Here is a 12,784-nt window from a genome sequence, read left to right as displayed (position 1 = left end):
CAGCATCCAGCAACAGGGTCAAGGACATCAGAGATCCACCTCTGTCAATGGAGGATCCCAAGTGCTGTTTATGTTGCCTAAAAAAAGAGGTATTTTCCCCCAGAAGTTAAATCAAGGGAACATTCAAAGCTCCATTTTGTAAATAATCTTTTCTTGAGTGCTTTGGGCTTCGGAGGCAATCATGCATTCACATGGATGAAGAATTATTAAATGCTCTGTGAGAAATTAACACCTCCTCATACTCCAGACTGGCAGGATCCATTTTTAAATTACCTTCAGAGATTAGGTAGTCAACAAAAAGAGAGATGGTGGCAGGAGATAATCTGTTCACTGTAGCAGGCTAAAGTGCAGTAGAGACTACTTGTAGTCTCTTCATTATCCAATGCTCATAATGTAATTATTCGTGTGTGAAGGGATTCCTGCAGAGGGCAAGCACATATGTCCAGCTGTTCTTGTTTTGCTTGAGCTGCCAACACAGGACTTTACATTTTCAGAGCCTGTCTCATGCAGGTCACAGTCTTCTTTATGTGGCATCAGTTGAACAGCAAGATGTCCTGCCTCTGGGCTGGGTTGTTAGTGCTAGTGTTAGTGAGATAGCACTAGATTTGGAGTCCCCATGGCATATAATCCAAAAATGTATTCAGCCCAGATGTACTTGTCTGACTTGAGGAACAGAGAATAGTTCCTCTTAACTTCAAGGTCACATTTCTTAAGTGGGATCAGATCCTGGAGCTGCCCCTTTTACCTGAGATAATCTTAACAAAGGTGGTTATGCCTGGATTCCCTTTCTAATCAACAGGAAGTGTAGCATTGCTAAAGCATGATCCATTTGAGCTTCCTTTGGACAGCATGACATAGAGCACTCAAATGCAACCTGTTTTCTGTAAATGTACCTCTTGCCTGTCTTGGAAAGACCATTTCCAGAACTGCCTGCTATTCTTTTTACATTATGTTTTTCACCCTTTTTCCCTACAGGATAGATCTGCTTTTGTACCTTCTCTAAAGCATACCACTTCCATCAGCAATTGCAGCTCCTTGAAAATAGTCAGCTTTCCTTCAGCAGAGCTCTCATAGTCAGTGGAAAAGTGAAAACAAATGCAAATACACACTGCAAATCAGTACAGCAGTCAAAAGAGCTTCCTTTTTTCCAATATTAAATTATCCTAGGGTTTATAAAGGAAAAGGACATGCACTGACTCATATTCTATACTGCTGTTTTCTGGCCTTCAGCAGTGCTTAGAACCTTTAACTGTGGCTCACATTGTCACATGCTGTACAGAGACAAAACAAAAAGGTTGTGCCAGGGTGTCTGTTTTGTGAAATCCTCCTTACTTTAAGAAAGTGTTTTTCCACATCTTAGCGTTCAAAAGTCTGGGCAGTCATTCACTGTCTGCTACTTGCCACCAGCTTAATAAGTAACAAGTCATCATTAATGTAGGCAACGTAGGATGAGCTGAAAAGTTTGCTTGACCGATATGGCAGGTAAGGAACTTGCTGCCCAGCTACAGGGACAGCAGGTAGTCAGGAAGAATGTCTGTTCTAACAATCCCCATATCCTGATTTCAGGGATGCTTGTCTGGGGTTTTAAAAAGGGCTTTTACAAAGCAGAAAATACTGACATTACCAAGCAAAAAAAGGCACCTATTCAATAGCCGTGAACTGATACAAGCCAGTTAAAGTGAGGAACTGCCTCTCCCATGTGGAACTGTTGTGCAGATCCCCAGTGAGTAGCATCATCTCGAATCTTAGAGGAAGCCTGTGAGCTCACGGTTCCCTCTGTAGGCAGTGGAGAGGTACAGACAGTTGCAAGGACTGAGTTACTCCAGCGGGATTGTTGCCTTTAGATTGTGGAAACGAATCCTTCAGTGGCTTCAAACAAAGCCTCTCTTTCCACTGAGCACAAATGAGGTAAAAAACCCTGCAGCATCCTATTTTGTTCCCTCCAACGTGGGTAGAGATCAAATCAGTCCACAGGAAAGCAGTAGATGGGAGCCCCAGGGAACCTGTGGGAATCCCTGGAGTGGCTGGGATTGAGGCTTCTTCCTCAGATGCCATGTGAGGAAGAGGTAAAGGCTGCTGCCTCTGGCCTTTGGCAGGCCTACTCAGTGGAGGGTGAAGGCTCCCTCCAGCTCCTGTCAAAAGCCAAGGGAAAGCATTGCTGAGCTGGATGCAGCCCAGCTCCTGCATACAACTTATGTGGGTACTCTGTGGAAGGGACCTTTTCCTCACCAGTTGGTATCCCCATGCCCTGGATCTGTCATCCCTCACCCTTCTCCTCTTCTTCACTCTTACCATTAATCCCTCTCTCTTCCCAGCCTTTCTTCCAAACCTGGATCCATCACCACAGGCTGTTCTGCTAATAGCCCTTTCCTACTTACAGGCTACAAGAAAAGGACCTAGCCCATGCAAAAGCAAAATATCTGGATCCTGCAGTAGCATTGGGTTAATTCTTAGTCCAGTACATTTTCATAGTTCCTCATCCATTGCAGAAACTTCCCTCTCCTACCTAGCTGCACTGAACTGCCAAGAAAACTGAGTCAGGAAACGTGACCATTGCCTCTCCTGCTGCACTGATCTGCCACCCATCAGGCACAGGCTGCCTGCAGGAAATTAGACACCTGCTTTGGTCTTCTTCTTGCAGTCATTAAGTGTTGTATGGTGTAGTATGTCTGCCAAACGCCTATTAATAAGCCACCTTTTTGTGTGTCACAGACTTATGCCAAGATAAAATGACATTCCCCTTCTACCATCCGTCTTCTTTGTGTTTCCCAGGTCCTGGTAGAGTTTCTTTTCTGTACTATTTCCTGATCTACAGAGATTTGTGCAGCACTTACGAAAGGAAGAAGAGTGTAAAATTAGTGAACTAGTCAAATAAATAAGAGTTAAAGGAAACTACATGTACTCTGTTATACCATTAGGACCTGACTATCCACAACCTGCTACCCTGAGGGGAAAAAGAGAGAGAAATATATTAATTTTGAGCAAAACATTAGCTTTATGGCATGGTTTATATCCAAATGTGTTGCTGCAGAAATGGTCTGTGCCCATCTTCATGAGCTCCTACTTTACAAGTCTAATACAGCTTCTGAAGGGAAACAGAAAGGAGAAATGAGATGAAAAATAGAACTAAAGTCCTTCTTTCATTTAAACTCCAATCACTTAATGTTACTTTTCACATAGAAGGGGAAGAAAAGTATTATTGTGTTTATAACCTGTTTATTAACTGCATCACCCCGCTCACATACAGCACAGCCTCGACAAATCTTGCAGGATATTACAAAAGATGTTATTAGCATAATCCCCTTGCAACTGAGCAACTGAGAAAGTTGCAGAGGGTTGTTGAAACTCATCCAACACTACAAGGGAAAATAGCTTTGTCATCCTGTCTCAGGCCAGCACTGCACTGATTAGGTCAACAGCTACAGATCATTTCTCAATCTTAACTAAGAGTCAAGTCTTCTTTGACTTACTTTCAAGTTTTGGCCTCTATTGCACACATAACATAAAATTTCCAGGAGAAGGGATTTATGAGTACCCAAACTTTTTTTACCAAAGGTCGTGTCTGTAATTGCTTTAGATTAGCTCAGTTGCAATGACTGTTGCATTTCCACTGACCTTACAAAATTACAGGGACAGTGAATCCAATTTAGCTAAGGAAATAAAGATGAAGGACATTTAAATACCTATTGGGAAAACTCTCCTTCAAGTTTAATCTGTTTTGTTTTATATAAGGCTAAAACAAATTAAGGAAACTGTTGTTTTGCAAGAGTTTTCAAATAAAATATTTATTGCAAATTATTTATTTATTAAAGAGTATATTTCCACTGAATTTCCAAAATGTCCCTCTGAAGGAAAGGTAGCCCTCAGATGTCTTTTACTCATGAAAATCTCTAAGCAAAAGCTGGCAGATTGGAGGGGCTAAGAAATTTATAATGAAAGGAAATCCTTGAACTCTAGAGATTTCTCAGAAATATTTACTGGGATGGAAATCCCTCAAAGCCTCTATTTATACCCCTACTTCATCTTTCTCTGCCTTAAAATATTCAAGAAGTAATGAGTCCCTGGGATCCTAAAATACTTTAAAAAAAGATAGGGCAATCCACCCTGATTTCCAGATTTTAAAGGAAAACTAATGATTTTATTAGTAAAGCTATGCAGAATCCCTAATTGCTTGGGTAACTAAAAATTACCCTTGAGATGTGCGATGATATATTATTTGCTTTTAAAAGGTCACCTCTGTCCTGTAGCAGATTACATTAAGGCTGTTAGCATCAAAGCTGTACTATGTGCAGAGGGTGAGCAAAGAGAACAGGGCCTTATACTCCTCCATAATACAGAAAAAACACTCCTGAGATGTAAAACATTGATTTAGAAGAAATTTTCTGACTGGTTAGCAAGTGTATAAAATATCTGGATGTAAGGATACATTCAGATTATCCAACCTTTTTTTAAAGGCTACATCCAATTTAATTGGCTGTACTTCCTTCAAGCTTTAAATATCTCATGGCCTCATTTCTAAGAAGAGGAAGATAAATACCAGGCACCAGCCATAAATATTGTGTGGGACCACTGGAGGGCACTTTTGATCCAAAAATCCCTCACTTTAAAAGCCTTTTGGCAGCTATACAACTTCTGCAAACGCAGGAGGGAGCACAACTGGGGATTGCAACCTGTTCATGAAAATTCATTGGAAAATACTTATTTCATTTTTATATATTTTGTAGCCCAGAAGGGCTTCAGAGTGTTCTAGCAAATTTCTAGCCTGAAACACAATTATATTAATGAATCAATGAATTTTGAAAAAAAACAACTATAAGATTGTGTTAGCATGTCTGTGTGGCGATGCAGACACATTACTGGCTCTGCATTTAAAAGAAGAATATGCTAAAACTATTCACCTGATTTGTGGATCAATTATCTTCCACTTTTAGTTCAAAGGCTCCAAGTTTCTGGCTTTTATCACTGAAGGACTAAAGAAAGAGCAAAGAAAAGTAGCAACACACTATGTACTGGATTAATTTCTAGACTAATCCTGCAAAATCTTACTCCTCTGAAAGATCTTCCTGAGATGATTGATTCAGTTGACTTCAGAGGGAGAGTGTGTCTGAATAAAAAAAGATTCTTTCAGACCAGCTGCCAATGTTCAGTCTCGGTTTCTGAAGTTTTTTTCTTGTTGTTTCAGGCCTTCATGAAAGGGGGCTGCTTCCTGGCCTCCCTTGCTTGGGAGCAGATATGCAATTTCTTGGCCTCTTGTGTTCCCCATCTCTTTTGGGCAAAGGACAATTTGCTCATCCATTATAGCAGAGCATTTCAGGATGAATGCCACAAAAACAGAATTACTCCAAGATCGGACCAAGACTTTTGTGAAATTCAGGAGACAGAAGGGAAAAAAGGAAAAAAGGGCAAGACAATGCAGAAAACACATAAATACCTCCATGAGGTATTTTCTTCTTGGCCTTTCAGAAGGAAGGATGGAGCATGTATTGTGAATGGGCATGTCTCCACTGTCTGGTAACAGTGCCTGTAATATTGTACCTGCTGTGTTTGAGTAAATGATTGCCCTTTTATGCTGTGGTCTGTGGTTTTGATGATGAACTTCCTGAGGGACTGTGAAGATAAAAACAACCACTTGCCACTTGCTGAAGATTTAAAGAGCTGTAGCTTCTAAATGGTACAAGTGAGGGATAAACAGGCTTTTGCCTCCTGCCCTTGAGCACCACAGCAGTGCCTCAGGAAGCTGAACCCGAACAAAACTCACAGTGAAACCCACAAAATTCATGCCTATGAGGGGACCCTTGGGCCCCCATAGGACAGAACACAAAGAGGCTTTACAAAGCTGAGTGAAGGCTCTCCTTTGCTGTCAGCTTTGCGGGGAAACCACCCTAATATGGCACTGATAGACAGCAGCACAGGTGTAGAGAACTTGAGGATGGTGGTGAAAGCGCAGCAGAAGCTACAAGCTCCATTTGGAACAATATAGACCACAGGCTAAAGGAGGAGCAGTTTCAGGAACTTCTTTTTCTCTCTACATCCATTTCTATGGCATTATACTGGTAAATTCTCATAAAAATAGTGGCTGATTTTCCCGTGAGTGAGGCTACTGGTACCAAAAGAGAGAAAATCAATTCTGAGGATGGTCTTGAGGTCACTTTCCCTCCTCACGTCATGAACTGTGATTCCACGTACCTCGGTTCTAACACACAGTGCATTTGAACCGGGAGCGTGGGGGCTTGAGCTGTGAGGCAGCATGCCCTGACAGGATGGCCATACACAAGGCTTTGCAGCAAAACACATCCTTCTCTTCTCATTGCTCCTTTACTCCACAGGCAAGTACAGCTTTGCTTTCTGCTCCCCGGCTCACTTCCAAGCCTGTCTCTATCCCTCTCCATATGCAGCTCCTTTTGCACTTTCTTAATTATTTCTAGCTGTGTAAAAGCAATGAGTTCCACAGGATCATTTGGTCCTGTTTCCTTAACACAGTCTACACCCCCTATGTATCATTTTGAGCAAAGTAGAAGACAGTTCTGCTTTCCTGAACCGTTGTGCCATGAAGGCTCTTCTCCAATGATCTCCTCAGCTTGTGCCCATTAAAAACAGTGGGGACACATTCTGAGGTGCCAACAAGATGGTCCCTTTTTGTGTGCACCCCATTATGGCACTCATGGCCTCCTGGCTCCCTGGGTGATGGCACTGGGAAATGCCCAGCTGATGACAGCCCAGCCCTTATCTACTCATTTATTTGGAGCAGAAGCTCTTTGGGAAGCTGCAGTGGAAGTGCCAGACTTCCACTGCTTTTCAGGAAGCTTATGCTTATCTCCCAGAGACAGAGGACTTTGAATGAAAAAGAGTTTTAACCTTCGCCATGACTAGTAAGAGCCTGATAAATTTTAAATGGAGATATCTAAAGGTAGGTAGCAGGAAACAAATATGTGTCACTGATTTCAAAAATCACAGATTTTGAGACAGCCCTGGTTCTCAGAGATGTGTTTGTGCTTTCTGCCTGTTTGTATTGGGTTTTTGTTATATTCTCCACTCTTTTTGGAGTGTTTTGCACTTGCGGCTCAGATCTCAGGATAAGTTTTGCTGAGCCACTTGGCTGGAGCTGCTGAAGCTCACCCCCAGGCTGACCAGTTCTTGGGTTATGGCCTTGTCATGGTTCAAACTCCTACTCTGAGTGAGATTGAATTGTCATGGACCACTATAAGGAGTAGGAGAGTAGGAAGCAGAGAGGTTAACACTTTATTTGCATTTATGGCAGCTTAAGATAAATGTTATTAAAGCATTACTCATCATGTAAAGAAAGATTATCATGCAAAGGCAGTGCAGGCAACAGGAAATGGGAGGCGAAGCAGCTGACAGCCATGACACTATTTGCCAACCACTTATTGCCCTCACAGACTTTTATCCCCATGGACCAAGCTGAACTTTCAGATCTATATTAAGATACGGCAGGCTTTCTGAGACATGATCTCCAGATACAGAAGGATTGCTGACCTCCAGCAATTTGCCCTAAATAAAATGCAAAAGGACTCAGCCTGCAACCAGCTCCCCAGAGAGGTGCTCTGTGAACCCTGGGGTGAACCGTGGGAAAGGGTTCAATTTACTGTTTGTTCTTTACTAGGTGGGAAGGCAGCACATGTGCTTGATGCTGGAAGAAACAGATCTGCACTGAATACCTTTGAGACCTTGCAAAAATATATCCTCCTGTCTCTGAAGTGTCAGCCTTCCAAAATGGGAGCAAGGAGCTGCAACTAGGCAGCATCTGCTCCCCTGGCTACAGCTGCTGACCTGCCAGGCAAGGCAGGGTAAGACCACTGTGGGGGAAAGATGCTCCTGCCTCTGAAAAATCTGAAGTCTCCTCAGGACATGGCTGTAAAATGCCTACCAAAACAAAAAAGAAGAGCTCACACCAAGGACCCTGTGCATAGGGCAGTAGTTGAATCCCTGTGCCTGACGTGGTATGGATCAGCCGCAGGTCAGAAAGAGGGGGGGGAATCAGGCCCTGTATGAGAGTTCCTTCACTAGCAAAGGTTCACAGAACAGAGCAGTTCCAGAGTCCAGACCATTTCCATCTGCTGGAACAGCTGGGAACAGCCCTACTCTCAGAGTTGCTGGGGGCATCCTTGCTGTAAAGTGCAGGACTGCAGCCACCAGGCAAATGGGCTCTGGTCTCCGCTCTGAGCTCCAACAGGGTTGGTGGGGGGAGACCAGCCTCTGGCCCTGGCCCACTCTTTCTGATTTACACAGGAAAGCTGTTTAATGTAATAAAAGTCTCACAGTGAAAGATGCACAGACACTCTTAGCTTTCCAGAGAAATTGATGCTAATTACATTGTTAACCCCAGTGGAACCTGGTAAATCCAAGACTGCCTGTGACCCTGGAGAAATTACAGCGTTTTATCAGTGACCAGTGGTTTGGTCTGGGACTGAGCAAAGATTGACAGAAACTGAGAAGTGCCCTGCAAAGCCAACCACTCCCTTTCCCTTGGCAGCATCAACTGCAGTGGCAGCACTGGCAGCAGATGGCAACTGCAGCAAGGCATTGCATTTCTGGAAAGCTTCTCCCAGAAGACCTCAAAACGCAACATAAAATTCAGGTTAAATTAACTTTAAAATGTTGCAGGTAGGGGGAAAATGAAGGTTACAATTTTCAAGTGTGCATGTTTAATTTGGGTACCCGGTGCAAGCGGCTCAGAGGATATTTTCACAGACGTTCAGTCCCTGTGGTGCAGGTGAAAGTTGTAGAAATTTCTCTGAATATGAAGGTGTCGAGCTGGAATCTCAGAGCAGAGCTACCTGCAATAAGTGGAAACACTAGCAAATGAAACCTGAATTTTGCCTAGGGCCATATGGGAAGTTTGTATTTGATTCAGGAATTTGCACAGTTCTTCTTGATGTCTGCTATGCTTTGGCAGGCTCAGTCCTGCTTTAAAATTTTGTGATAATGAGGATGTGTGAGTACTTTTAATGTCCTTCCTAGATACTTCTGTAATTAAATATGAACAGCATTGACAGTACCTGTTATGTAAGCTACACAGCCCATAGTATTTTGTTAGTTATCAGGTAAAAAAAACCAACTTCAAGTCAAATTGAAAGAAACGCCACCATGTGGAGAGCTTGGGGATGTTTTAATAATATTCTCTATATTGTCTTTTCTCCAATATGGGTTTTGGCAGGGTGGGGGGTGTTTCTTTGCTATATATGTTAGTGGTTTTCAATGCTCACGACAAAGTCTAACTCAGCAAATCCCCCCATGGCTCAGCTGCTGTGGCAGCAGGAGGGCAGCAATGCCCAGGGATGCCAGGGGGCAAGTCAGGCCAAGCATCATGTCTCCATCTGAGATGATCTGATCACCCTGCTGAATATGATTGCTCTTTGCCCCAGGAGGGAAGAGAGCAGAGGGAAGAAGCATCCTCACACATGACCCACCAGTGGCCATTTTGGGCAATATTTAGTTGAAAGAGAAGCTCCACAGCCCTCAAATCTGACTGCCACCAGCAGTCTGTGACACAAGCCCAGCTGCAACCACGTGGCCCATGTGTGCCTGTCCCAGTCACAAATGGGAAATCAGGTTTCTGTGCCCAGCATATGGCCATCCATGTGTAATTTATTTGTTACTTTTTATTTATTCCTACTCAGGAAAGAACAAAAATGTACAATCTCATTCATATCTTTAGGGAAAGAAAATGTCTGTATGAAATTATATTTGTGTGCTCCTCTTACAATATCCTGGTAAATCAGACGAAGTTTGAGGTCTAGATGCTTACAAAAAGAAATCTTTGCTTCTGGAAGCATGTAAGTTTTTAATCACCTGCTGCATTTCAAAGCCTGGGGCTCATATATTTATCTTTGCATACCTCAGGCATCTTTTCATCGAAGAGCTCTCTATTATTAGCTTTTAATATTAACAGATATATATAGTCTGTCTTCCTCTCCAAGGACCACAATTTTCTCTGTACTCTACGGGGAGTGACATGCAGAAACGCTTTAGTAAATCTATGGAGGCAAACAGTCCTTCTTTTCTGATGTCCTTAGGGGAAGCCCAGAGTCAGCAACTCCTAAAGGCCAATAGCAACAGCTTTGAATTATCTTTAGCACATCTATTTCTATCAGAAATCCAATATCCTTTATATGCTGAATAACACTGTTTATTTAGCTTGTAATGAAACTTACACATTTGTTCCAAGAAGCAGTGGGATCCATGACCCCCCTTGGCAATTAGAGACTTTACATGAAAGAAATTTCAGAAGGAAATTTAAGGTAAAGTACACATCGTGCAAATGCAATAGTTAAAATATAATGTGGGACATATTAATTTTTACTAAAACTGATGGCCAGAAATTCACTTGTATTTGAAGTTTTAAGGCAAACATAAAATCCCTGCCTTCTTTGTTTCTACTCAGTTTGGTTTATGTTTAACGTAGTCTAGATGTTCCTTAGCTCTCCAGTCATCCATGAACCAATCAGTACACATCTCTCCCCACCCAGTCTCCATTCTGTTAAGTCTGTAGGGGATTTTCAGTGGAAATAGAAAGTTTTCAGTCATGTTTAATTAAGAAATCAAGACCTATAAATTATCTTCCTTTCCATCCTAAATAGACATCTACCAACACACAAATACTGTTGGTCACCAGGAAATCTCTGTCCTGATAGTGAGAACAACTGGTGCTTATTTTCACCATCCCTGCATGTTCCTCCAAGGATGACACTACTTTAAATACATGTTTCTGTTAGCAGCTAAACCAATTTATTCTATACTTTCTACCTTCAAAAAGCAACTGTCTCAGATAATTCCTTGGGTACCCTCAGGACATATCAGTTCCATGCTATCACACACATTCATGCCTAACATTTAGAAACCATTTCAAACATTGTCATTCCCAGAAAAATCATAGATGTATATGTCTATCAAAAGATAAGAAAACCATATATATGAAACCATAAATACTAATTTCAAAGCATATAACTGGGTTTTAATCACTTTAATTTTTTTTAAAGTAGTTGAAAGCCTTGGTTGTATCCCCCCCACCTTTTTCTGAAACTTAGAGAATTTTCAGACCATGCAGTAGGGCTATTCCTATTTCTACTAAAAGTCATTTCAGAGTGAATTCATCCTCTATCTTTCTGCCAGAAAACTGTACTGACTCACATCCTCTTTAGCAGCATTAGGCACAAGCCCAGATCTTAAAACACAGGACCATGCAGCCACTGTTAGAGGACCATCAGTGTAGATTGTATTTCATTAAGGCAGTTTCAGTCTTACTGAAAAAAAATGGCAAGACATTTCTATATTTGTAATACAATCTCATGGGCTCTTTTCTTAATGTAGACCTCCAGAGCAAACATTTACACTACTGTTTACATCCTTTTGCCTCCATTATACCTAAAAGTTACCTTTCAACATTGCTGTTTACATGGCCAGGAGTACAGAATCAGCCAGGTTTTCTTGTAGCACCTGACATATACAGCAGAAGCAAAAGAAGCTTTTCCCCATTCAATTCATTTTAAGATGTCCACACTGAACAGGAACAAATAATCTAACCACTCATGAAACACAAACTTCAACAGGAGAGTAAAACAGCTGCTGATACTCACTACTATGGAGGTCACACAGCCCAGGTTGTTACCTTTTTTTCTAAAGTTTTAAGCATGATTTATGCAGCCTTAGGGCATAAGCTCTTACCCAAGACCAAGGGGAGCCAATGGGGGTCTCTGGCTGGTCTTCCTCCTCAGATGACATCCTGAGCTGATAATTTTTCCCCGTTCTCCGCATACGCCACTAAAACCACTCTTGGTTGCTGCCATATACAAAAAGCTGCCTTCAAGTTTTAGCTGTAGACAACAAACCTGCAGAGAATATAATTTCCCTGTGATCGTGTTTGCTTGCTAATTTTACCTGCCGAAGTTCTTGGAAGCACAGTCAGAGCAAGAAACCTGAGCTCAGTAAACCAGAGCACACTTTCCTTGCAACTGACTCCTCAAGTGTCCTAGTTCAGTCAAAAGGTTCAGTGAAAAATTAGAGCCTGACAAACACAAATTCTCTTCCAAACAGTCAGTACCCTTACTTGCATATGAGATTTTGTGGGCAGACAGTTTGCCAAGTTATAAACTCCAGAAACAGAATATAAGGAATTTTTACTGACAACATTTTATTCCCATCATTAATTATATTTTGTATGGATTTTAATAGTTTGATTTTGTTTTCAAGGCAGGTTCTTAATGCCAAAATCTAATTCTGCCTTTCTGCATAGTTGCACAGCTCCACAATAATAACTGTATGTGTGTGAAAGCAGCACAGCTTTTCTGTTCTTCTGTGCAATAACATTTGAAAGAGGACCATTTTCTTTGCCATTTTTTCTTTTTGTTTTTCTCTTTGTGTCTAGATTGGTACCAGCATGTAGAATCCAATTATCATAGATCACATGCTATGTAACTTCAGATAAACTTGTCCTGATGCCTGTGAGACTTCTGGCTGTTTGAGGGGACAACTGAGTCCAGCATCTTGAAATCACATCTGGCAGCTGGCAGGGATAGCAGCTCTGTCACCAACATCAGGCCTGAGGTTTTGTGCCCAAACTGACCACTAATTCACAGCTATGATATGCTTTCAAATTCACAACCTGTGGCTTGAATTTTATTATTTATTATTCCTCTGCTTATAAGGCATCCAGCTGCAGTAGCTGGTGAAATAAAACTACCATCAAAACCCCTGACCCTTCTGTTACATGCTTGACTTTGGTCAAAGGCTTCTAAATCTTTCCACTGAATTATATAATGAAATGAGC

The 12,784-nt window shown here is 41.8% G+C and overlaps 1 protein-coding gene across 6 annotated transcripts in view; it reads right to left on the bottom strand.

The window, feature by feature from the left end:
- The window catches only part of LPIN1 (lipin 1), a 78,972-nt gene extending 67,055 nt beyond the window's left edge, over window positions 1-11,917 (bottom strand). For 5 of the 6 annotated variants that reach the window (XM_064650539.1, XM_064650540.1, XM_064650542.1 and 2 more), the window contains exon 1: window positions 11,683-11,889. In XM_064650539.1, coding sequence (XP_064506609.1) covers window positions 11,683-11,772 — 90 coding nt within the window. In that variant the 5' untranslated portion in view covers window positions 11,773-11,889. The other variant, XM_064650541.1, reaches the window with a different exon arrangement.
- Window positions 11,918-12,784: the final 867 nt, after the last annotated feature.

This window comes from Pseudopipra pipra, chromosome 3 (assembly GCF_036250125.1).
Source record: "Pseudopipra pipra isolate bDixPip1 chromosome 3, bDixPip1.hap1, whole genome shotgun sequence".
Lineage (NCBI taxonomy): Eukaryota > Metazoa > Chordata > Aves > Passeriformes > Pipridae > Pseudopipra > Pseudopipra pipra.
The sequence above is the reverse complement of the archived record's forward strand: the minus strand, read 5'-3'. Positions and strand labels throughout refer to the sequence as shown.